Source organism: Panthera leo, chromosome B4, assembly GCF_018350215.1.
Source record: "Panthera leo isolate Ple1 chromosome B4, P.leo_Ple1_pat1.1, whole genome shotgun sequence".
Lineage (NCBI taxonomy): Eukaryota > Metazoa > Chordata > Mammalia > Carnivora > Felidae > Panthera > Panthera leo.
Window position 1 is genome coordinate 134,118,422 of NC_056685.1, and position 26,210 is coordinate 134,144,631.

Here is a 26,210-nt window from a genome sequence, read left to right on the forward strand (position 1 = left end):
GGCCATTGATGGGATTGCCTTTTTCTGGTAAACTGGTGGAGTCTCTTATCTGTTTAACCATTTGTTTTTTTGTCCTTTCCTGTTTTTGGGTAGCTGGGAGTGTCCAAGGAATAAATACACGTCCCACCTGGGAAGGGGGTGTGTGCCAGCTTTACTTTGCCCTCAGCTTACCTCACGCTCCCTCATCACCTGTGATCAGCTCTGGCAGTTTAGGCCATGCAAAGACACACATCCACACACCTATGAGTGGCACTTCAGTGCACAATGCTTTTGATAGTTTTTTGTTTTGTTTTTTTGTCTTGGTAGCTGCAGTGCCCTAGGAAGATCTGATATGGTTTGAAATGTTGGGGTTTGGAGCTGAAGTCCAAGAAAGAATTCTGGAGATGTCTTCGGTGTAAACATGTGTTTTTATTATAGCACAGGGATAGGACCCATGGGCAGAAAGAGCTGGAATGGGTTGTGAGGAGTAACTGATTATATACTTTGGGATTTGGGGAAGGTAAAGACAGAAGTTTCCAAAAGGACTTTCATATGCTAAAGAAGATTCTCAGGATCTAAGAGGCCTTGCTATTGTCAAACTATGATCTTTTTTTTTTTTTTTTTTTTTTTTTACTGTAGCAAAACATTAACTTTGAGACAGTTGGAACTTCCAGGAGGAATATTAAACTCTGCCTGTCTCAAGGATTTGTCAATGGGCTGCAGGTTATAAGGAAATTTAATTTTGTCTACATTTCCTTTTGCCTTTGTTCTCATCAGATCGCTCGAGGCAGAGTCCGGAAAACCGCAGTTTGGTCCCTGCTAACTATAAGGACTTGGACAAGTCACATTTCCCGAACTGTTTCTTCATCTACATAATGGGGATGTAATCCCCACCTGATAGGACTTGAACAGTGAGCTAGGAATAACCATTATTTATTGACCCCCTTACTATGTGCTAGCCATCACACTGGACAGTTGACTGCATATCTTCATGCATTCTCACAGAAGCTCTAGAAGGTATTGTCTCCACTTGGTGAGGAAAAACAAAAGGGATGTACCCAAGGCTATATAAAGAACCTGGCAGGCCTGCCGGGCTGAGACCAGAGCGAACAGGTAAGGTGATTACCTGCACAGGCAAAAAACTTAGGAGGACACCAAAATAAACATCAAAATAAGTGGCGTTTTAATTTTTTTCTTTCTAATTTAATATTTTTAAAAAATAAAAATTAATGCCAAAAAAATCCGTGATGAGCAAAATATAGAAAAAAATGTAAAAGACAGGATCAATAATTGTGTCCTGCTGAGGAGCCATATTCAACCCGGGCCATAGGAAAACACCTGTTTGTTTGTTTGTTTGTTTGTTTGTTTGTTTGTTTGTTTCCAGGCCCTATGCCAGAGTTTGGTTCATTCATTAAACAAATGTGTTGGGGTACACACTGTTCTGGATTCTGGGAATACTGTAGAGAACAAAACAAGGGCCTTGCCCTCAAGAAGCGTTTGTTTTCTGTTGAATACTGACAGCAAGCAGAACCATCTCCGCGGGAAGGAAAACCCAACTCGATCTGCTCTTCCTGCTCCATCCAGATCTGGTCCTTGGGTCTCTGGGCACTGGTGATGAGGGAGCATAAGGCAAGCTGAGGGCAAAGCGAAAACTAGCAAACACGCCCCTCCCCCCAGGTGGGATACTTGTGACATTCCTCAGGCACTCCAGGCTGCCCTAAAGCTGAGAGAAGGAAAAAAGAAATAGTTAACTGATAGAAATCACAGTCGTGCAGGACAGGAGTCACCAATAGTTTGCAAATGCAAATGTTTTAGTAAATTACAAGAAAAAGGCAATCTTATCAATAGCCTGATCTCCAGAAACCTATAGACTCAGTTTCCTGGAGCCCCAACATCACCCTCCCTTCCGTAGTGATCTGGGAAACAAAGGCAAGAAGGAAATGGTAAATAAAATTAAATTTCTTTATAACCTGCAGCCCATTGGTAAATACTTGAGGCAAATACAGAGCATAGCATTTCTCTAGGAACTCTCTACGGTCTTCATGTTAATGCCCTACTAGAGGGAAAACAACCTTAGCTTGACTATTGCAAGGCCTCCTATCTTCTGAGTCCTCTTTAGCATATGAAAGTCTTTTTGGAGACCTCCCTTTTGCCTTTACCTCCCCTAACTCATGGTATATAACCAGTCACTATTCACAACCCCAGTGCAGTTCTTTCTGCCCATGGGTCCTGTCCCTGTGCTTTAATAAACTCACCTTTTTTGCACCAAAGACGTCTTCCAGAATTCTTTCTTGGCCATCGGCTCTGGACCCCCACAACTCCAAAACCCCACCACTGGCAGGGCCTGAGACCCCTCCCAGGGACCAGTTAGCTAGTATAGAGCTGGTGGGTGGGGCTGGAATTGCCTAAATTAGTCTCTCATATCTCACAGCCAATACCTACCTGCTCCATTGCCCAAGAGTTCCTAGGAACTGGTTAAATGCAGATACCCAGGCCCCACCCTGCTGCTGGGCTCCAGAAGCTGTAGGATGGGGCGCACAAGGCAGGACAGGTTTTTGTCTCCTATGGATTGGGTCCACTCTTACAAATACAAACAAAGCTAAGCTCCCAACAATAGCACATCTGTAGTGAACTAGTTTCCTTACAAATACCTTTCACAGTCTCTTCCAGAATTCTCACCTCAACCTTTTTTACTGAAGCCCAGGGAGGGGGAGTGAGTGCTCTGAGGCACAAATCCGGGAGTACCAGACGGAGTAGCTCTGTGGCTACCAGTGTGTCCCTTTAAGAGGGAGGCTCATCCCTGGCAACTGGTGTCCAGATGGGGCCTTGGAGAGGCCCTAGGGAGAGGCAGAAGTAGGACTGGGGGAACTGGGACTGCAGAGACTGGTTGTCAGAGGGCATTCTGAGAGCACCAAAGGAAGCCAGGTCTGAAGACAGGGGGCCTGAGACCCTAGCCTGGAAGGATCCTGCTCAAAAACGAAAGCTCTGGCTCTTTGGGGCCAGACCTTTGACTGAGATTTGGAGGTTAGTGGCTTCCATATTTGGTTTGGACAGTGTAGCTCCTACCCTGGGTACTTCACTTGCTTTTGCCAAGAACCCTTTGAGGTGAGTACGCTTATATCAATTTCTAGATGTAGGTACTGACACCCTCTGGGGTGACCTTGGCTTCCCAAGATCACAGCAAGGTCAGAATTCACATTAAGTTCTGTTCCTCTAAAGCCCATGCTTTTCCCTGCCCTCTTGGTGGAAGGCCAACTGTCAACATGTGCTGAGTGAATATGGGAGGTGTTGACCCTCTTTTTCCCTATCTGGGGTATGACTTTTTTTTTTTTTTTTTTTTTTTTTTTTTTTTTGAGAGAGAGCATGAACGCATGAGCAGGGGAAGGGGAGAACCTTAAAGCAGGGTCCACGGGCGCAGGGCTTGAACTGTGAGATCATGACCTGAGCCCAAATCAAGAGTCGGACACTTAACCTACTGAGTCACCCATGCGACCCTGGAGTGTGACTTTTTCAGGGGTGCAGTCCCGGCCTGAGGAGCAGCCTTGATGCAGTGTATATACAGGCAGACTGACGGTTCCTCGGCTGTCCCTCCTGGGGCTGTCCCTCCGCAGCTAGGTGAACTTGGGCAGGTCCCTCCCACTCTCTGAGCCTGTTTCTCATCTATAAATGGGGCCACCACTGCCAGCCTCTCCCAGGCTGTCAGGAAGATGAGGGGGCGCAGGAAAGGAGCTGTGCTAAAAGGGGCTTTGCAAAGAACAGTCAGGGCTGGTTGTTGGTTCTAATTCCCTCTTAGTTTATGGGCAGCAGGAGGTTGGGAGATTGTGGATGTTGACTTTTTTCCTCCATATTTCAAAACACCTGCAGGATTTATATTGTTTTCACAATAAACAAGTCCCGTTGAATTTAAATAAGCAGAAGGGCACATGCTCAGAGGTGGTGTTTGTGGAGGGGGTGGAGGCTGTTGTTGGGTTGGCACAGGCTCCCTTGGGGCCAAAGCCAGTGGGGCCAGGGATGGCACTGCCCCACCTGGAGATGGGGGGCAGGGGCGGCAACTCTCCCTCCCCCTCTACACCTGGGGTTAGTGATCTCTGTGGATCAGAGCTCAGCCCCAGGACTGAGAACTAGTCTCTGGAGTCATGGGGAGGGAGAGGAGTTTTGCTCCCCAGGAGGGGTGGTAGAGACCGTCTGATCTATAGTCTTTATTCTACAGATTCAGAGAGGCCCATAGAGAGGGAGGCCTTGATCAGGGTCATTTGAGTCAGAGGGCCAATCCAGGCAGGTATGTATCCAAATCCAGGGTTAAATTTTTATGGCCGACCCTCCCCTTCGATGTCCGCCCCGCAAGAAGATGCTGGCTCTGTGCCAGGTCCTGTGCTGGGCTCAGGCACTCAGGTGATCACAGCTAGACCCTACCCCTGGAGGGTGCCCCAGCTAGTGGGAGCCTGCCAGGAAGCACCCACAAGAGGAGGGGTCTGCTCTGGGGTAGGGAGAAGTCAGGAAGGTTTTGTAGAGGAAATGCTGTAGCTGGGCCTTTAGCTCTGAGAAAGGGGTTGCTCTGAGGATAGTTGGGGAGAGATGATCCAGGTCCAGCAAACAGTAAATTGAAGGTGGAGGTGGATACTGTTTGCAGTGACAGTGGCCTACACTTAACAGCAGGGGATGGGGGTTGGAGAGGTCCAGGGACAAACTTAGGAAGGGCCTTGATAAATGTGAGAACAATTGGACTGTTGTACTGTGGGCTTCTGGGCGGGGGGGGGGGGGGGGGGGGGCGGCACAGTGGTTGAGGTGTGTAGGGGGCAGGGCTTGCTTCTGTGACCTGGGGTAGGTGAGACTAGCCCCTTGGGGGTGGGCTGGGCCCCGAGTACATCCACAGCGCCACCTGGTGTCCACCTCTCTCACTGCAGCGTGACCTTGTGGGGCTTTCTCCAGGGGGGCCAAACCTTTGAACAGAGGTCTCTGCAGGGGACTCTGGGCTCCCAGGCCACCCTTCAGACAAGGGTCAGTCCCCCAAGCCCAGCCCCTTCAAAGCAGCCAGGCTCCGTGGTCAAGGGGTCACATTCAGTGATGTGCCAGACCCCTCCTGGTTCTTTGCTGCCCTCTCAGGCCAGAGCCCCTGAGTGTGAGGAGACATGGGTCTCATGGTCCAACCCACCCGCCCAGGCAGGCGTCCTCTTACACCATGATCCCATTCCAGAGCAGGTCCGGCCTCCACGCACACAGCTGTGATGAGCAGCCTACTCTTACCTAATGGTTCCCTCAAGCTTTAGGGAACTTTGCCGGAATGTCCTCTCCTTAGAGCTTCCTCTATCAAGTACCGCCAGGCACCATCACTCCCTCCTCTATGGTTTTCTTTCAACCTTGCTGGGGCCATACAGATCTTCACTACATGCTGAGAACAAAGGCAGGTACCACACAGCATGTTCAGCATGTGTGTCTTCAAATCCACAGAAACCTCTGCAAAGATGTTCACAAAATCCAACACCTCTTAGGATGATGGGATTGCAGACGACTTTTCCTCTCATCTTTGTACTTTCATTGGTTGCTTACATTTTCTAGATATGTAATATGATCAAAACAAATACTTTTTGGAAAAGACAAATGAAGAAATCTAAGCACACCCCAAACTAAAGCTGGAGGAGCTCCGCTGAAGCTCATGGATGCAGGACAAGGGGCTGTGGCAGTGGCTGCGCCACCCTGCAGCTCTGGCCTTTCCTGTTTCACAGGAGCTGTCCATTCCTCCCCCCACTCTGAACACCAGGGGAGCAGGGAGCTTCTTCGCAGCTCCCCGGTCACTTAGCAGATGCACAACACACCTCACCTCTTACCTGACAACTGCAAGCCCCCCCCCCCCACCTCGTTTTCTGCTCCTCTTGCACCATCCCATCTCTCAACATAGCAAATCGACTGTGTCACTCTTTGACCTACAAAGCCTCGCGCCGTCTGGCCCGCTGGCCTCTCCAGCCTCCACACCTTCCACCACCTCCTTGGCTCTCGTGCTCCGGTCATTCTGGCCTCCGTTCAGTCCTTCCAACATTCTTTTCACTTGCTGCTCCCTGTGCCCGGAGTGTTCTTCTCTCTGATCTATACTTTGTCAGTGAGGCCTCAGATTAAACATCACCTTGTCACACAACTTCCCCAACCTCCTGACACGTATTCCTTCACACCTGGGGAATTCACACCTGCTGCCACCTGGTTGTATTTCCTCCCTAGCACTAGGCCACCTGAGATCACCAAACTTCTCTACCCTTTTGTCTCCCAGCGTCCTCAGAATAGAATCCCTGCCGGGCAGGAGCCTTGTTGGTCCTGCTCACCCCTGTACCCTCAGCACAGAGCCCAGGGCTGCTTTACGTACAATAGGCTCCCAGGAAGACGTTTGTGGGGATGAATGAATTTACCCCAGACTGACTTGCCGTGAGTCACAAAGTCTAAGGGTAAAACCATGTGTCATTTCCCACAGAAGCAGGCAGTACACATCAGCGGCATCTTGTCTTGGAAACTGTCCTCAGCAGAGAGGATTGGCAGGGGCCTCTGCCCAGAGCTGGCTCACAGGAGCCCCCAGTCAGTGGCTGTTGAATGCATTCTGCTCTCAGCCTGACATTCACTGAGCGTTTGATCTGTGCCAGGCACCGAGCATAGCACTTTACATTTACTCTCTTGAAAACCACCCTGTGAGGTAGGTACCATTTCCTCCATTTTACAGAAAAGGAGACAAACAGACTGGCCCACAAGTGGCAATGTTAGGACTTAAGCACAGGCTGTGTGATCTCAGAGCAGGCACTCTTAGATTCCTGCCTCGGAACATGTCAGCTTTGGGGGCAGGGGGAGATGTCAGCCAAAGCCACCTACCCTCTGTGTCCTCTGGAGAGACAGAGCCTTATTCTTCAGCTAGCATGCTGGAAAGACACAGTGCCTCAATAATAAGGTCTCACAGGTGTGGTGGTGAGAACATGGCCTGGATTCAAGGGCCCGGCCGTTTGCCACCTGGATAACTTAGTTTCTCTGTACCTGTTTCCCCATCTGTAACACGAGACCAGTATCTACACCTCAAATCCATTGTGTGCGAAAGTACCTAGCCTCGCCTCAGCCTGTGGAACGTGTTCACTCAAAGCCAACTGAACCAACAGACACCTGCGGCCACACTAGTGTCTGTAGTGCCAGGGGACGCTCGGAGAGCCATCCACCCACCTCCACACTTTTTCAGTGAGGTCATCGTAATAAGGTGGGCAGAGATCCTTGGCACCACAGACCCAGCCTATAGCCAAACTGAAACCATAAGTATACGCTTCTTGGTGGGGTGAGATGCTCTCTGATGGCCAAGGTCCTCTAGAGGAAGATCTCAGAAGCTGGGGCCAGCAGACGAGGCTTTGAGTCTTTCTCTACCACCAGCTGCAAGGTGACATTGGGCAAGTAGTATTCTCTCGGGGCCTTTTCTCCATTTTTGTAAACCAATGGTGAAAGTCAAATATTCTTCCCTGTTATTGTCACTTCTCATCCACAAGGCTAACAAACAAGCAAAGGCAGCATATCCAGACTCAGCAGAGTTAAGCTCAGAGGGAGACAGACTGAGAAGAAGCCTGGCTATGTTGGACGCATACCCAAACCTTAAGCACAACGCAAATGCAGCAGGCAGAAATGAGTTTATTGCATTAGAAAAAACATCAAAGAAAACCAGCAAACACCTCCGTACTAGACACAGTCATTAGTTTGACTTCAAGGGCAAAAAGGAATCTCAAAGGTACAAGCTTTATTTTGGGGAAGGGGTGAGGTCCATCCCTCCTCCTTCCCTGTCCCTTTAAACCAATGGACCTTGATGGAGGTGTCTACTGTATGATACACACATGGCTCATTTCTCACTCTGCTTGTCTCGCACACTTGTGTGGAGCTAGCTGGTCATAATGAGCACGCTCCTGAGGTTCTGGGATTGACAGAGAAATGTGAGGATTGGGTTGGCGGTCGTAGCCTGAGCCCAGGCTTCCAAAATGAGTGATAGTGGGACTTGGGTGGGGGGAGAGAGCTTGCCTTCCTGGAGAGCTCAGAGAAGGCTGCTTGCTGACTGATCCCTCCATCTTTCCCCACAAGCCTAGAGCCCAGGCATTGGCACAAACGGCTGCTGGGCATCAAGGGGGACTTTCAGTGAACCAAGTGACAGTCTCTCAGGGTAGCTACTTTGGCTAACTTCTCCTGGGTCTGGAGTGACTGCTATTAGGAGTGAAGCCAGCTGAGCCTGGATATGGGGGAGAAGAGAGAAGGAGACTGTGATGCCACACCTTCTGGCTAGAGCTGAGAGCCCTGGGAGGGAAAGTATGGAACAGGAGCCTGGAAGAGACAGAGGGCTGGGCAAGGCAACCTGGAAAAGGAGAGAAACCTGGGTGGGAAGCGAAGGACTCCACTAGTAAGCTGCCTTCCCGGGAGGTACCCAGCCCGAAACCTATTCTCCATGAGCCCAATTCTGCCAGTAGGTCAACATTAAATAAGAGTCCTTGCTAGTTTTCTGCTCTACAAAATGTCACTTGACATCACAGCTGGTCACCATGGAGGTGCCTCTGGGCAGGTCATAGGCAAACACAAAGGCAGAAAATCACCTTTTCCTCTAGCCAAGCCCCTGATGACGCCAACTGCTATGGCTAATGGTAGAGACAGGGGGAGATGAGCAGCAGCTTTTTGAAGAGCAAAGGCACCTGCTGCAGGCCGGACCCCAGGAAAGAGAACATAATTCAAGTCTGAGAAGTGGCAGGAGCTGTGGCGGGAGGGACCCACAGATGCCAGGGCTGGGACTCAGGGACCTGACAGCTCTGAGACCCTTCTCCACACCCCCCCAAAAAACTAACTTAAGGGAGGCATGTGTAGAAAAGGAATCTGAAAGCCTCTCCAGGTAAGAAACGTCCAGATTGGTCCTCCCTATAAGCTCCTAGCAGCAGCTCATTAGGAAAATGCCCAGTCAGGCTCTCAACAATGCATCCTTAAAGTCAGAATGACAACAGAAATAACATGTGCCTTCAAAACACACTGAGGATAATGTACAAAATGTCTATCAGAAACAACTCAAAATTTGCTTGCCACCTTGATTCTGCATTATTATTCTATCTTTCTACATGAGGGATATTTTCCTAGAACAGGGAATCATTTCCCCTTGGTCCCTAGCTGAATATTGCATCTGGTTTGGGGATGAAGGGGGGTGGTACAGGGACTACAAACAATCTACATTATTACTTGTAGACAATAGGCCTGGGTCTCTGCCGCTCCAGCCCAAACCTTCACAAACTACGAGGTCAGCCATGCTGAGGAAGAGCAGCCTGTAGCCAGCAAGGCAGGTTCTCCAAAACTGATGTCAGAGGATTGGCAATCAGTAGGTGGAAGGAAGAATGGCTTTATCCTGTTTTCTCTGGCCTGACACTTGCCGTCACTCTCCCCTGATCCTGAGGCTTTTGGTTGCTCCAGCCCTGGCCCCGTGGCCTTGCTTGGGGTAGGGAGAGGAGGTGAGAGAGGCTGTGGCTACAGAGTTCACTTAGGTTGGGTCAGTCATCCTGAAACTGGTCTCACGTGCACCAAATCCTTTGGTTCATTTAACGCTAGAGAGGAACTGCTTCCGGGATGTTGCAATGGCTGCTTCGTGGATGTTGTAAAACTCACCTGGGTCCCACAGGTGGTGGCAACCTGGGTACAGCGTGGGCGTTCTCTGGAAAGAGGTTCTGGGTTGGGGCTCCCCCAAACCGTGCCTCTTGCCTTCTGCTTAAACAAACCCTCTCCCTTTCTCCAGTGTGGAGGACGCCTAGGAAGCAGCGTCAAGAGTGAACTCACAGACAAGACAGCCTTAATAAATTAGTATAATACTATTAGAAGGGGTGGCATTTTGTTCTGTTTCTTAGCAGCATTGTCCTACATGCAGCCTGGTGATCTCCTTCCCTGGGAAATTTAAAAAGCCTTCCCCTGGTTGTTAGCTCTGATGTAAAATTATAAAATAGAAATCTGGTAGGGTTTGTTTTGTTTAAAAAGGAAAAGCCCTGGTGAGGCAGGGCGGTCCCATGCAGTCCTGTTAGCTCTGGCCGTTGGGTCGGCCCACGGGGCTCCCTCCAGGAGGCTGGATCTGAATGGAGTCCAGGAGGGGCCGCAGGGCCTGTCCGAAGGGCCTGTGGAGAAAAGAGACCCAGGGGCCGGGGTGGGCTGGGTGCAGACAGTCACAACCGCGCCCATGGGTACAGTGACGCCACCACACAGGGAAGAAGGACACCCATAACCTCACTCGCTTTTCTCACCTACCTCGCACATCACGTTCATGGAGGAGCCCTCAAAAGGGCCTGCTCTGTGTTTTTATTCCTGGGGTCCCCCTCACCCCGCGGAGATGCTACCGTCTTACTACTTCACCTGTAGACCCTGGTTAGCTCTGGCTTGAACAGGCTAGCTGCATACAGGGAACTAGAGCTTTCTGACCTTTCTGCACTTGAATCTTTAACTCTCATGGTATACATGGATAAAAATAAAGTGTAAGTGAGGAAACTGAGGCAGAAGAAAAAGGATAAGAAAAAGGTATTTTCTAGGGAATACTCAGGAAAAATGACAAACGCAGGTTGCCAGGAGGTGTTAAGGCCACTTTCTAAAGGGCTCCCAGTTTGCTCTCAGAGTAACTTGGCTGGAAAAAAACACTGCAGATACTGGAACCTTAGAGACTTTTCAAAATTCCTAGAACCTTAAATCAGGGTGCCCACAACACATCTCAGTTACTGGTTTTCTTTTTCTTTGGTGGATATTGCCATTTTTGAAAATCATGTCCAGGTTCAAAGGGAGCATTCTCAAGCGTAAACAGATGACACCAAGATATATTAACCTTAATTCAGACAAGTCCTGGAGCTTCACCCACCAAATAATAACAGCAAGAACATTCCAGCTACTTATACTTGCTTAGGGCCTCATAACCTAGATCCTTTAGTAAGGCTGTGAGGCTTAACACACCCACCAAGGAACGGGAAGGCAGAGGCAGGGCTGGGAGATGGGGCTTTCCTCACTAGATTCACACCGCAGCCTTGTTTCCCTTGCAAGTTTTTCCTAGGAGGTTTCTACCCAGGTGTGAAAAACAGCTCACCTTGCTGAGCCTGCTAAACCTGCCAGGATCTCTGTTGGACAGGGCCCCAGTTCAGGAGAAACTGAGTCAGGGTTCGCAAACAGACATGGTCCTGGAGTGGTTAGAGGCTTGCCTGAACACAACAGCAAAGGAAGGGAAGGGTGTGATGGCTTTGGGTGTGTGTGTGTGTGTTGTGTGTGTCCTTTCAGGGGACACTGCTTAGATCATGGCCCACAAAGCTCGGACCACATCAGGGTGGGAGGGGCTACAGTGCGTTCTTGAAGAAAACATCTACTGAGGTATGAGGGCAAGTAGGAGGTTGTCTCTGAGGGCATCAAAGAGCTCATGGTGCAGGGGAAGAAACACTAACAAATGACATTCACAAAATAAGCCACCCTACTAATCCTCTGATCTGTTCTCTGCCTGTCTATCTAAAAGTACACTTTATGCGAGGACTTCTGGGGAGTGGCACGCTTCATGAGATGCCAGGGGTCTGTACAAATGCTGGAGCCGGCGTCAAGTGGATTTCTAAGTTCTGTGGTTGCACTCAGGCCAGGATAGAGTTGGTTCAACTCCAAGGAGGGTGAAGTATTACAGGCACGCACCAGTGAGTGGAGAGAATGGTGGCTTTACCTGGTAGCAGCTGCCATCACGACAGGGCCCACCTAGCTCGGGAGGATTCTGGTGAGATCAGGGACCAGACGAGCAGCACGGACTGTGAATGGGGATTTCAGGGGCTGGGGCAGAGACCGAAGGCCACTTACGTGGATAGAATTTCAGAGGGAAGGTCAGTGATGTAGGAAGGGATCTTCCGCCCGGTCAGGAACTGTGCCACTTCGTTGGTGAAGGTGTTACAGTTGTGTTCAAAGAGGTTGTAGGCCTCACTTCTGTACATTGTGAGAAAGGTTGGAAGGACAGATCTGAGAGAGTCAGCAAGCACATATGTGAAATAACTCAAACCAGGAAATGGCATGGAGAGCATAGCTGAGTTAAGAGGACTGTGATTTTCCTTTTCTCATACACTCCAAAAGGACTGCTTGATTTGCCACTCTGGACCACAAAAAACAGATTTTTAAGGGAAAGATGAAATAAAAATATATGGCTCCTCTACAGTTTCAGTAGAATCTTCACAGTCACAAAAGCAGAGCTCTAGTGTTAAACACTTACTACAATGACAATTGACTAAAGCTTAAGAGAAAACCTGCTCAAGTTGGCATTTCATCCAAATCCCTCCACAAACCCTGGTTTTGATTTTTCAGGACGAGATACTGGCCCAGGATGGGTTGAGAACAGCAAGTGCTGAGACAGCAGCAGCTGATTTTAATCAGAAGGAATAAATAGCCCTTCCTGTCCTCAGGGTTTCAGCAGAAGGTATGCTGGGATGGGATATCTGCCTGGGAGCAAAGCTGAGCTCTTTTTGTGGCATGATAACTGCTTTCTCTTCCTATTTATTCAGCAAATACTGGGCCAGACCTTGTGCTGAGTGCTCTGGGGGATGTGACCTTGTGGCTGCCCTCTGGGGCTGATCGTCTAGTGGGGGGACAGACACAACTAACCACCACCCCTGTCTCCACTCACCGGAACAGAGACTCCCCCAGGGAGGACAGGTATTCCAGAAAGAGTTCTTCTGTGACTTCTGTGCTCCCCACATCAACCACAGAGTCTGGGGGCCCAAGCAATGTCCCTCCCTAAAAGAGCCAACCCAAAGAAAGTCATTAAGTCACCATCTCCACTGAATTTTTTAATGTGGCTTCCCTTGGGAGACCACAGATGCTCTGTTCCAACGTTTACCTTTCAGAGCATCCAGGGCAGATGAAGAGTGTCATTTCCTATCTGTATCAAGGCTGCAATGGCTTAGAGATTCCTGTTAACTCTCCATTGCCAAATGATGGCAACGTGGCTAAGAAGCTGGGCTGCTTTCTTCTGGTGGGGCCCTGGGAAATTGAGTCTCTGGCCAGTCTCAGGCCAGACCCCTGATGCTGTCACCTCATCCAGTTGATAAAAAAATAGAAACCCAGAATCTGAAGTCTCCCTTTGTTCCCAACAGGCCTGATCCCAAGGGCACAAAAGGAGAACCAGAAATGGCTAGCACTTGACAGGCCATCTTTCCATGCCTATATTTAAGTGTATGCAGCCAGTTTTTTCTTGTGACACATTTGCTATCCCTTAGAACACTGGGGAAATGCGAAGACTGTGAGAAGTCTGGCAGGCTGGCAAACACTTCCACAATTTAGTTCTATTTTATCTGGGAGGCTAATCTAACAATGTCGATAGGGTTCCCCAGGCAAGGGAGTTAATGGCCCATGAAAGGCCTACAGGAAACCCTCCACCATGGGTTAATAGACTGCTATAGCAGACTAAAGGAGAGCCTGAGGCCAAAGGGAAAGCAGCCATGGGTGTGTAACAGATCACTGGGGAGGACAGAGCTGGGAATGGCTAGGGGGTAAGGGAGAGCACTCCTGAGCAGAGCTCCCTGGAAAGATCATTAATTCACCCAATAGCTCTTGGGCACCTACTGTGTGGCTGACATTGTTCTAGGCACTGGGGAAAGCCTGGTGAGCAGGATCATTACAATAGTCTAAGAATAATGGTCTCAAAATTGTAAGAGACTGAAAGATCACTATTCGACCCCCTGTTATTCATTCATATAACAAATATGTATTGAGAACTTACTATGTGCCAGGCCTATGCTAGGCACTGGGGGTACGATGTGGACAAAACAGACGAGATTCTTGCCCTCATGGAGCTTATAGTCTAGCAGGGAAGGCAGACAAAAAAAAATCCCATAAACCAATATATAATTTTGAGCTGCAATAAGGTTATTGCTGGAAAAGTCCAGCATGCCATCAGTACATATAACAGGGGACCTTTCCAGTCTGAGGAGTCTGGGAAGGCTTGCCTGAGAAAGTGACATTGAGCTCAAATCCGAAGGGTGGAGAGGCAGAACCAGGTGAAGGATCAGGGAGGTGGACGAAGTGAGAGAGTAGGTTTAAATGTCAAGGTATGTTCAAGGAATGAGAAGAAGGTGGGGGGGGGGGTGGCAGGAAGGCACAACCCGAAAAGAGGTCATTCAGAGAGGGAGACAGTGACCAGATCAGGTAGGGCCTTGGAGGCCTTGCTGAGCTTTCTGGGTTTTATCCCAAGAGCAGTGGGCAGAGTTCTGACTTTAGCAGGGGAATGCCATGATCAGATTTTCATCTTGAAAAGATCACTTTGCCTCCTGTGTGGAGACCTGACTGAGGAGGAGCAGAGGTACTGCTGTGGTCCAGGCTGGACGTGAGCGTGGCATGGATGAAGGTGAAAGCTCTGGAAATATGGGAAGAGATGAACAGAGACTGACTTAAGATATATTTACAAGGTAGAATTGACTGGGCTTAACGAAGGATTTGTTACAGGAGGTAAAGGACCAGCGAGAGGAAGAAATCAAGAATGACTTTCCATTTATGAATAGCAAAATGAATGGTTGGTTGGTCTTTGCTTGAGCACCTTCTACGAAAACCCTTAGATTGCTCGGAGAGAAAGTTTGTGGCAAGGTACATGGGCTTTAGAGACAGAGAGTCCTGAGTTTTAGTACTGGTGCCACTTACTGGCCATGTAAGTTTCGGCAACTCACTTTACCCCTCAGAGCCCTCATCCTTCAGCTCAACATTGACTGAGTTCATACTATGAGCTCGGCACTGAGCTGGTGACAGGGACAGAGAGTGAGACACGTCTCAGCTCACAAGGAGCTTATACACAGCTCCCTGCAGAGACTCAGGAACAGCTCATCCATCATACCATGCTTGGTGTGACCCAGAGGGACCCACATGTCGAGGGGGCACAAAGGAGGCCTGGGAAGGGTGTTTTTGAGCTGAGCCTTAAGGTAGTTATGAGGAACTAAGCCACAGGCTGACATCCACTGGGCTAGAAGCCAGACATACAGAGTAGTAGTAAAGTTCCTGGTCTATGGGAACCCTGGGAACGTGAGACTTCAGGGCAGGGTGTGGGGGAAGCCACTCACTGGGGGACAGCTGGAGATACCGCCACTGCCGAAGAAGAACTCATCCTTGTGCACAACTATGGAGGTATGCCTGCAATGCAGAGAAGAGACAGGATAAGCCAGAAAACTTCAAACTGGTCTGAGAAAAAGCAAACACCACACTTCAAGGAGAATAATTTCTGCCCAAGGATAGGACTTACACGGTCAGCAGCCTTATAAAACTAACCAAAGGCATAAATACCACAGATCAGAGTTTCTCAACTTTGGCACTACTAACATTTGGGGCTGGAAAATTCTTTGCTGGGGGGCTGTCCTGTGCATTCTAGAAGCTTAACAGCATCCTGGCCTCCACCCACTAGTTGCCAGCGGCACCCCCCAATCAGTTGTGACAACCAGACAGGTCTCCAGACACTGCTCAATGTCTCCTGGGGCAGAATAGAACACAGCAGAAGAGGAGTCCCTAGATTCACCCTGATACTGACACACCTTTACTGAAATAAAGCTCTGCAGCAGACTAAGGGGTGTTCCTAGGCAGTTAACAGGAGAGGTTAACCTGGACCATGCTGAGGCAAGACCTGTTTCGGGTGGAAGTGCTCATATTACTCGGTTTGAGTCAAACGAAGCAAAAAGACATTCTGGTCATCCCAAATGTCAGCAGGCTCCAGGAGTCCAGATGGAATACTGACCTATGGTCTCCTCTCATTAACGGAACTGAGAGCTCAGCTACCATCTTGTCTGAAAGGGGTGGGTCCAGTGCTGACAGACCACGGCAGATGTATTTTAAGACAGCCATGTGGAGCCCTTGAGACTTCTGTAGTTAGAAGGCTTGGTCAGGCGTGGGCATGACATCATTCTACCTTTCTTTACGCGAGGGTTTCTCAACCTCAGCACCACTGCCATTTTTTGCTTGGATAATTCTTTGTTGTGAAGGGCTGCCCTGTGCATTGTAGGGTGTTTATAGCAGCATCCTTGGCTTCCGTCCACCCATCAAAACTGTCTCTAGACACTGCCAAATTCCCTGGGGCTGGGGATCGGGGAACAAAATTACCCCTGGTTGAGAACCACTGCTTTAGAACTTGGAAGTTTCATGATACAGAGAGTTAGGTTTCAAGCTGGAAACATAGACTGGAACCTGAAGTGCACAGGTACTGCTTTGTTTCATAAACCAGTCAGTCATTGTAAGGAGTCCCACCCAACTTACCAGATGCCTTCCAGTTGTTTCCCTGTAGAGAAAAGAAGAGATTTAGCTACTCAGGACCAGAATAAATGGCCTCCCAGCCTGAGCAAATTCACAACATCACTCAAACCCACTATAAACCCATTCAAACCCAATTTAACCCACTATAAACCCACTCAAACCCACTATAAACCTCTGGGGGGATTTTCCAGGAATCCAATTTTCCTCCAATAAGGTCCTTAGGTCATGATATAGGTATGTCATGTGAAGTAAGTTGAACGGTTATCAGAATCCTTCATCAGAATGCAAGATAAAAACACTGGCATAGATGTACCCCAATTTTATGTTTGCTTTTCTTTCCCTGTCAGGGTCAATTCAACTTTGCCTTTAATTTGTCTCACATATAGTGACAACAGTAAAACAATGGTATAAAAAAGCTATTATCCACTTCTTCATTGAGCATATGGGAGGTGAAACCCTTCAGAAAATGGCAGAGCGAAACTTTACAAATGCCGTCCATTTGGAATAGTCAATGCAAATGTATTCTGTACCTCTATATGGCAGAAATGATGTTAGATATGGAAATGAAAGTACGAACAGACCACTGTCCTGCCTTTAAGGAGCCCAAAGTCAAATGGAAAGAGAGACACACATAACTAAGTAAAACACAATGTTGATAGGTTCTAATTATCCAGTGGTAAAAATAAGATGCTATATATGATAAAGATAAGGAACTACCTTCATAAACTGTAATTCAACCCAGGAAAAGTAGGGGCAGGGATGGACGTTTCTGCCAGAGTGAATAGTATGTGCAAACCCACGGTTGTGATAAAGATCAAGGTCCTGCAGGTTAGAACAAAGACTGTAGTGATGGTGACAGGAGGAAAAGTGGTCAGCAAGGATGCCAGGAAAGTAGGGTAAGCCCAGACAGAAGGCTGTCCTACACCATGGGGGCATTCATGGTTGTTAGGCAGCCAGCAGAGTGCCTTAACCAGATCTATGTTTTTGTTTTTATGTTTAGTTTTGAGAGGGAGAGAGAGACAGAGAGAGAGAGAGAAACATGTGAGCAGGGTAGAGGCAGAGAGAGGAGACACAGAATCTGAAGCAGGCTCCAGGCTCTGAGCTGTCAGCACAGAGCCCAACTCAGGCCTCGAACTCATGAACAGTGAGATCACGACCTGAGCCGAAGTCAGATGCTTAACCGACTAAGCCGCCCAGGAGCCCCCAGCTCCATGTTTTTAAAAGACAACTATATCTTTTATTTATTTTTTTAATGATTTTTTTAAGTTTATTTATTTTGAGAGAGAGGGAGAGAGAGATAGAACACAAGCAGGGGAGGGGCAGAGAGAGAGGAAGGGAGAGAGAATCCCGAGCTAAGAGCATGGAGCCTGATTCAGGGCTTGAACTCACAAACTGTGAGATCATGACCTGGGCCGAAACCTGGAGTGGAACACTTAACTGACTGAGCCTCCCAGGCGGCCCAAGACAATTATATCTTTTAATTATTATTTTTTTTTACGTTTATTTATTTTTGAGACAGAGAGAGACAGAGCATGAACAGGGGAGGGGCAGAGAGAGAGGGACACAGAATCGGAAGCAGGCTCCAGGCTCCGAGCCATCAGCCCAGAGCCCGACGCGGGGCTTGAACTCACGGACCGCGAGATCGTGACCTGAGCTGAAGTCGGACACTCAACCGACTGAGCCACCCAGGCGCCCCGACAATTATATCTTTTAAAAGAGAACTCCTGATGTAGAAGATGAACAGGAGGGCAGGTCATAGAGAGAGCCGACTGGAGTGAGGTCTTTGCAATAGTCCATGGGAGACACTACATGACAGTGCTAAGGATGATGAGACCCGATGTGAGGCTCAAACTCATGAACTGTGAGATCATGACTTGAGCCGAAACCAAGAGCCAATCACTTAACCAATGAAGCCACCCAGGTGCCCCAATGCTGTGTCTATTTTACATATAAACATTTCATTCTCTGTTAGTGTTATGAGGCTAAGTGAAGTAACAAGGAAAATCAAATGTAGCAGAGTTCTGTCCGTCCTCCAGTTGGAGACAAGTCTGCTTTTCACTAAGAGACCGGCTGCTCTGGCCCACGAGGTCACCAATGGGGTTTCTGGGGTAGCCCCCTAAAGGCTGTGGAGCAGGCTCTGCCCTTACTCAAACAGCTCAAATTCCACAGAGGTGGATGTGAAACAGACTGGATGCTGAAGGGGAGTGGTAACCCATTTACGACAAGCATCTTCAAATGGACTGATTAGACGTACATCCTTTCTGAATCTGAACTGCTCCCAAGTTATCCTTATTCTCACATCATCCTTATGTGGTACAGTAGGGCAAATATTTATTAACATCATTTTACAAACAGGGAAATAAAGATGCATGGTTTGTCCAGCATAAAAGCAAGAAGAAAAAAAACACGATATGACAATGTACTTGTGGGAGCAGCTGAGGTAGAAACCCAAGGGCAGCTGTTCAGTAGTCTGTTCTCAGGGGAAAGAAAACAAGGGCCACAGTCTCCTCCCCGCAGGGTGACGGGCATTGGAAAGTAGAACTTAACTGATTTAAAATAAAATTTTTTTTTTCCTTCCTCACTGGGGTGGGAGGAGGTGAGTAGGAGGTGGTGATTTGAATTAGGTCACAAGGCCATTTTGGAACATGAATTAGGCTCAGTGGATATTAACACACTACAGAAGCAGATTATTTTCCCACTAGGATGTCCTCAGCAGGCCAGAGAGTCGGTGGGTCAGATGCCTGCATGTCTCCAAGCCTGCCAGCACAGCCAAAGCACTGAATTCAAGGCCTATGAAGGAGGCAAGTGAAAATAAATGGAAGACATGGAGAATAGCCTCGTTTCCATCATGAATAACAAAGAATGTAGAGTGAGGTCTCCATTAGTCAGCATTCCACTGATTGTAAGAGTTAAGTTAGTATATAAAAGCCAAGGAGAAAATACTCCACCCACCTCATCAATTAACATGGATGGAGCACGTAGACCTACATGCTGGTTGTAGGACACGTTCAAGATCAGCACTTGGAATACTGCTGATGTTTAACCAATGTCTATTAATAAGCATAAGTGATGATGGCGATGGGGCAGCAGGGGCCTCTGTGCAGGTAGCATTAGCTCACTGGTATAAGTCAAATGCAGTGCCAGCTCACTTCCCAAATTTCTCCTTTCATGATAGTATTTTTATTTATTTTATTTTAATTCCAGTATGGTTAACATACAGTGTTATTAATAGTTGCGTGTGTGTGTGTGTGTATATATGCGTGTGTGTGTATATACACACACACACACACAATTGGTTAACATACAGTGTTATTAATTTTGTGTGTGTGTGTATACATATATATTTGTGGGTTTTTTTAAGATTTTATTTTTAAGTAATCTCTATACCCAACCTGGAGCTTGAATTCACAACCCTGAGATCAAGAGTCACATGCTCCACTGACTTAGCCAGCGAGGAGACGCTTGATAGTGTTTTTAATTGACAATGTTCTAGTGTGCTGGGTGACTCAGCATTTGCCAGATTACCATCAATGTGAAGGGGTTAATGTTAACTTAAGAAGTCAGCTTGCCCTTCTTTGGGCCACTGGATAAATATTGAATCTAGGTTGGAAAAAGGTAAAAGGAAACATTTGTATAACATAACTGGGCCTCTGCCAATATACATATATTTTTAAGTTTATTTATTTTGAGAGAGAGAGAGAAAGAGAGAGAGCATGGGAGGGGCAGAGATAGGCAGAGAGACAGAATCCCAAGCAGGCTCTGCACCATGCGGGGGCTTGAACTCATGAACCGCGAGATCACGACCTGAGTTGAAGTTGGACGCTTAACCGACCGAGCCACCCAGGTGCCAGAGAGGGTTCCCTTTTAATCACTGCTTGTTTTTATTAGTCAGGCCTTGTAGCAATGTTTTGAGGAGCAACATTCCACCCAGGCTGTATTTACTGAACACCAAGTACTGTGGATATCTAGAGTTCTTGCCCCCAGTGGAGCTTCCAGTCCAGTTGGGGGGGGGGGGGTATGTGTATATTGATGAGAAAATGAACAATTATAAAATAGAATGATGAATGCCACTAAAGGAGAGTACACTGTGTTATTAGCACATACTAGGGACACACAACCAAGATTTGGAGGGGTGGTGGTCAGGGAAGGTTTCCTGGGGGAAGTGACACTTTAGTTGAGATCTCAAGGATAAGCAGAAGTTAGCCAGGCCAAATGAAAGTATTCCTGGCAGAGGGCACAGCCTTTGAAAAGCTAAGAGGTAAAAAAGAGCTGAACAGTTTCAGTCCTGTTAGGGTGTACAGCAGCCCTTTTCCACTGGGATTCCGAAAGAGAATAAGCCCTCATGCCCCAGGGTATCTATTGGCAGAATTGAGAAAATAGTCTATCAGATCATTTCCCTCAGAGCTTCATTCTCATGTGTAATCCAGTTGAGAAAGGCTCCTATTGACTGTGTTCAGTATGTGGAGACAGGTGAGGGTGGAGAAAAAAGCCGGAGAAAGATCACGAAGGGCCTTGTAAGCTGCATTAGTTTTCATTTTGCCATAATGAAATCACATGATTACTAAATTAATTCCTTAGATGGATATAGAACAGTTCATACAATGGACAATAAAAATCTAAAACAAAGCACAATAGATGGCATTAAAACATTAAAAACCCCTTCAGATTCAAATAAATTCTATGTAATCTTCAAGCTTGAGTTCAAGTCCCAATTGTTCCTATAATCAATATTTATTGCGGGGCGCCTAGCTGGCTCAGTCGGGGGAGCATACGACTCAATCTTGGGGTCATGAGTTCAAGCCCCACAGTGGGTGCTGCGTTTACTTTAAAAAACAAAAATTCTTTGAGCATCAGCTCTGACTGGCTACCTGGGATGTACTGAGAAATGAGACAGAGTCTCTGCCCTCCAGCAGCTCAAGGTTCTTGATGAAGTCTTTCTGACACATTCAGCCCACCAAGGCCTCTCCCTTCTTTCAAGACCTAAAATGATCGCTTCACCACTCGCTCATTTTGGTATCTAGTCATAATTTCTTTTATGCTGTTCTCTAATGTTGTATGTGTATGCATGTTATTTTTTGTGAAATAAACCCCTGGAGGACAGAGTTCATGTTTTTTTACTTCATTACTATTTTGTATTACAGAATTAAGCAAGGACCTGAGTCCAGAGTAAAATTTCAAACATTCATTAGATTGCATTCTGCCAAGAAATAAAGGTCTGTATTCTATATCTTTACGTCTTTAAACCTGGGAACAATTTTGAGATAGGCTTGTAAAAAAAAAGTAATAAATAAATGTAATCCCAGGACATGTGCATATACACAAAACTTTGGATCAGAAAACAATCAACAAATATCAAGTGCCTCTTACTGTAACTAAAAAAAAACCCAAACATCTCTGCATTTATGCCTATGTACTTTAGCACAAAAAAAGGTCATGAGATTTAGAGAACAGCTGCAATTATTAAGAGGACAAATTTAAAGGACAATTATAATAGCTAATTACTGTAGGCAAATGGTACACTATGAAAAAGAGGTGCAATCAGCTGTCTATTAGAATGCTAAAGATAAATTTGGGGCCATTTTCATGGTGATTGAAGGACAATGGTACAGAAGTACGTTCATGGAAGCAATTCTAGGACACTGAAAACTGGACAGCATAGAACTGTGTAGTCTGCATGGTTTGCGGGGGAGCAGGGAATTATGTTGGACTTTATCTAGTCCAATCATGACGGTAACAGAGCTAGATGGGGTCTTATCATGAGGCTCTGTCATAACAAGAGAAGAAGGTATTACTGATGAGGTCACACTAACTTAGTTTGAGGAATGATCATATATCTGTGATTATGAATGGCACATACACATTGAACCCAGATATTTTTCTCATCCAAATTTGAAACACGTGACCAAAGATGCCTTTACAAACTTCAAAAATTATAAAGGGATGCATTACACAGTAGAAGGGGTACAGCAACATGATTGACAACATGAGCTCTGAAAGTCAGACTGCCTGCGTTTATAACCCAGCCCTGCCACTTACCAGCTGTGGGAGCTGGGGGCAAATTTAATGCCTCAGGTTCCTCAAACGAAAAGCAGAAGTAATAACAGGACCTACTTCACAAAATTGTGGTGAGGGTTATGACACACACAAAGTACTCAGAAAAAAAGAGTCTGGCACATGGTAAGCTCTCAATAAATGCTAGCTATTAATATGCTTCTGGAAGTCATAGCAAAAATCAGGAAACAAATTGACTTTTGAAAGGTTCAAATATATTTAGGAATGGGAAATCAATATATGGTTACTCACAAAACTGGGACATACCCAACCTTAAGGTTGGTGATGTCTGGACAGGATGAACCAGTACAGCAATGCCCATTTTCCATAAGTTTTCAACTCTAGAAGGTAATGACCATTAGCTTTGATAACACTTTCATTACTTTTGCAAAAGGCGTAAGAGCAATATGGGAAAAAGGGGATAGGGAAGAGAGAATTAGATTGGCAGGTAAGGTGATGTTCTTAGAAATACCATTGTGGTCAGGTGTGCAAAGTTGGTTAAGTTACCATTGTTGGCTAGGATTTCAAATCTATGTAAAAAAAAAAAAAAAGGTGAAGGGGATAGGTCTAGCACTCCACCTTCAGTTATGGCACTTTTCCCTTTACCCATGACACTCCAAAAAGGCATTCTTTCAGTTCCAGGACAAGGCCAAGCTCTTTCCTGCCTCAGGGCCTTGGCAGATTGATCCCCCTTAAGCTTAGAACACTGTAACTCCCTCACCACTTTCCTTGTGGCTACTTCTTCATCCTGAAATTCCCAACTTAAAAGTCACTACTCTTGCCACCGTTATTTAGAGTAAGTTTCTCTTGGGGTGCCTGGGTGGCTCAGTTGGTTAAGCGTCTGACTTGGGCTCATGATCTCACAGTTCACGAGTTTGAGCCCTGCATTGGGCACTCTGCAGGGAACCCGCTTCAGATCTTCTGTCCCCCTCTAACTCTACCCCTCCACCAGTTGTACTCTCTCTCAAAAATAAAAAAAATAAAAAAATAAAAGAAAAAGGAACATCTGGTTGGCTTGGTCGGTTGGGTGTCTGATTTCAGCTCAGGTCATGATCTCGTAGCTCGGGAGTTCAAGCCCTGCATCAGGTGGTCCTGACAGCTTGGAGCCTGGAGCCTGGTTTGGATTCTGTGTCTCCCTCTCTCTCTGCCCACCCCAGCTCATGCTCTGTCTCTCTCTCTCCTTCAAAAATAAATAAACATTAAAAAAATTTTTTTGAAGTAAATTTCCCTTGTTACTTTCTACCTTAGCATCCTGTTTGCTTCTTGCACTGCCCAGCATTTACCACAATTATTATTTTAAATAATTTAATTATTATTACTTTTTGCTTATTTTTTATGTTTTCTTCACTAAATAGTTCCAGGATGGTAGTGAACATCTTTGCTCAACATATTATCCTCAGTTAAGCTTACCATTCAGACTAGCACATAGTAGGCACTCAAAAAAAAAATCTGCTGAATCAATCATGAAGCAGTGATTCCTAAGAGCACTTACAGCTATGATTACACTAATCAAATGGCTCCACTGCAAGTTTAGTTGGAACTTGACTGATGTAATCTGTTAGTGATTAGCACCTTCCCCAATGACTTTGTAAGTTTTGCTTTCAGTTTTGCCTTACTCATTTTAACAACTGGTGATCTAGGCCCAGACTTCTACCCTACAATGGATTGGCTACATAACAATTATCTGAGGAGCTTATTAAAAATACAGATTTTTAGATCAAAACTCCAGAAGATTCTTAGTTAGTACTTGTGTAATGAGGCTCTAGAATCCATATATTTAAAACTTTGTTTATTTTGAATAATGTTGGGGCGCCTGGGTGGCGCAGTCGGTTAAGCGTCCGACTTCAGCCAGGTCACGATCTCGCGGTCTGTGAGTTCGAGCCCCGCGTCAGGCTCTGAGCTGATGGCTCGGAGCCTGGAGCCTGTTTCCGATTCTGTGTCTCCATCTCTCTCTGCCCCTCCCCCGTTCATGCTCTGTCTCTCTCTGTCCCAAAAAAATAAATAAAAAACGTTGAAAAAAAAAAAAAAAAAAAAAAAAAAGAAAAAAAAATGAATAATGTTATGTGTGTAGTACACAATTCAAAAGGTACAACAAAAGTTTATAGTGAAGTCTCCCTTCTATTCCTGTGGCATCAAGTTTCCCTTGCCACAAGTTACCACTGTTTCAGTTTCTTATGTATTCTTCCAGATAATTATTTGCCTACATGAGCATGTATAAATCCTTTGCTTTCAAAACATCTGAATATTTAAAGAATTGTTCCAACTTTGCTTTTTCTACTCGTACTCAACAAAACGTTGAAAGTGAAGTTCCCTGTCTGTTGAACAAGCGTCCTAGGTGATTCTGATGTGAAGCCAAATACGAGTAACCATTCAGTGGCCTAGGGTTAAGAGATTGAGTTCAACTCACTAAGATACATTAGAAACTCAAGGACATTGAAAAGAGGCCCTCAAAAGTAGCCTTGCTTACTTGACCTCTGCCCTCTTGCCTTAACCATGAGGCAGAGAGAAGGAGACACAGAATCCGAAGCAGTTTCCAGTATCTGAGCTGTCAGCACAGAGCCTGACGCGGGGCTTGAGCCCACAAGTGGTGAGATCATGACCTGAGCTGAAGTCAGCCGCCTAACCGACTGAGCCACCCAGGCGCTCCAAGGACACATTTTCTAATGCGTCCATAAAAGCCAGGAAAAACTAGCCATTTCAGCGAATGCTGCCAAAGTTGTTCAATTTTTCAATTCCTAAAATCCTTTCCTGCCCAATATCACCTGAAATCACAAACTCGACCATTTCTATGTTAGATGAGACATTTTTGGTATTTGGCTTATAATGAGGTTTGATGTGCAGTGAACTAGGGCTGATTTTCTCTCCTGGCAGTTAAGTAGTTTAATGGAGCACAACCGAAATACTTCCTTTACTAACCCTTACTGACACAACAGTATCCAGTCCTCCGCGAGAACTGCTTTCTAACCATCTGGGCAAAAGCAATTAACTTAGAATCGTCAGGGCAGAACTTGGTGAATTCTCGAGTCCGGACTCCAGTAGACCTGACTTCACCTCTACCTGGGGGCGATGGCTGGGCCCCTGTGCAGCTCTAGCTTCCTATTCCCATCTACCCCAGAGACTGCAGTTTCCTTTTGGCACGGAGGGAAGGCTCTCTAAGGGCCACCCCGGAATCTCCTCCGCAGTGTCCCTTTCATCACGAGGGGCACCGCGCGGCAGGCACCCTCACCTCCCTTACACTGCGCCGAGGAAGGAGCGTAAAGGGTTCCCCAAGTGAGGCAGGGATGAAGCCGGGATGCAGCGCCAGCTTAGCTAGCGGCTCTGAGGGGCAGCGGGAGGGCGTGACTCCTCCGTCCCTTCCTCCTGGACTCAAACGTCAAGACAGAAAAAGTGGGGTTCAAGGCGCCCAAACCTCAGACCTCTCCCTTCTCCACTCGTGCTTTTCTCCATCCTCTGGGCCCCGCGTCTCCCCCTGAGCCGTGGTCCAGGCCTCCCTACCTCGGCCGGCCGTCCCGGCACCCTCTCGCCCGCCCCCAGCCCCCTCACCCAGCATGATGGGGCTGAGCCGCCGGGCCAGGCCCTTGGACAGGTCGTACACGTAGAGCTTCACCGGATAGAGATTCGGCGGCTCCATCGGGACCCGTGGCGGCGGTGGCCACGAAGTCCCTCAGGCACCCGGTAGCAGCTTGGACCTTCCCGTACCCGACGGGGGTGGGGAGCGTAGGGAGCGGGGGACCGAGCCCGGACCCGGCCTGAGGGGCGGGGGAAAGGCGGCCCTGCGCTGCACGCGCCCCGACACCCGCCACGGGCAACGACTACTGTGAGGTGACAGAGCCGGGACGGGCAGGGACCGCGCTGAAGAGGAGGCGGGGGCGAGGACGCACTCTTGCGCATGTGCCTACCGTCCCGACGGGCGGCGAGGGGCGGGGTTTCGCAGGAAGGGGCGGGGC

General features: G+C 47.3%; 1 protein-coding gene and 1 long non-coding RNA gene across 6 annotated transcripts; one reads left to right on the plus strand and one right to left on the minus strand.

Annotated features, from left to right (window-relative positions):
* Window positions 1-7,597: 7,597 nt before the first annotated feature.
* On the minus strand, window positions 7,598-26,171 carry DESI1 (desumoylating isopeptidase 1). Of its 5 annotated transcripts, none has more exons than XM_042947955.1 (7): window positions 25,807-26,171; window positions 16,216-16,237; window positions 15,036-15,105; window positions 12,614-12,723; window positions 11,800-11,922; window positions 9,610-9,748; window positions 7,598-8,203 (listed from the first exon to the last, which is right to left on the minus strand). In XM_042947955.1, exons 1-7 carry the CDS (start codon window positions 25,892-25,894, stop codon window positions 8,060-8,062), a joined length of 696 nt encoding a protein of 231 aa, XP_042803889.1. In that variant the 5' UTR covers window positions 25,895-26,171; the 3' UTR covers window positions 7,598-8,059. The 5 variants fall into 5 exon arrangements, 4 of the variants coding, with proteins under 4 accessions (XP_042803889.1, XP_042803892.1, XP_042803893.1 ...); XR_006205141.1 differs by having other exon boundaries at window positions 8,128-8,203; window positions 9,190-9,748; XM_042947959.1 differs by lacking the exon at window positions 9,610-9,748 and having other exon boundaries at window positions 8,094-8,203.
* On the plus strand, window positions 8,591-12,387 carry LOC122225189. The gene is made up of 2 exons (XR_006205142.1): window positions 8,591-8,851; window positions 12,295-12,387. It is a non-coding gene; the product is annotated as an uncharacterized LOC122225189 (long non-coding RNA).
* Window positions 26,172-26,210: the final 39 nt, after the last annotated feature.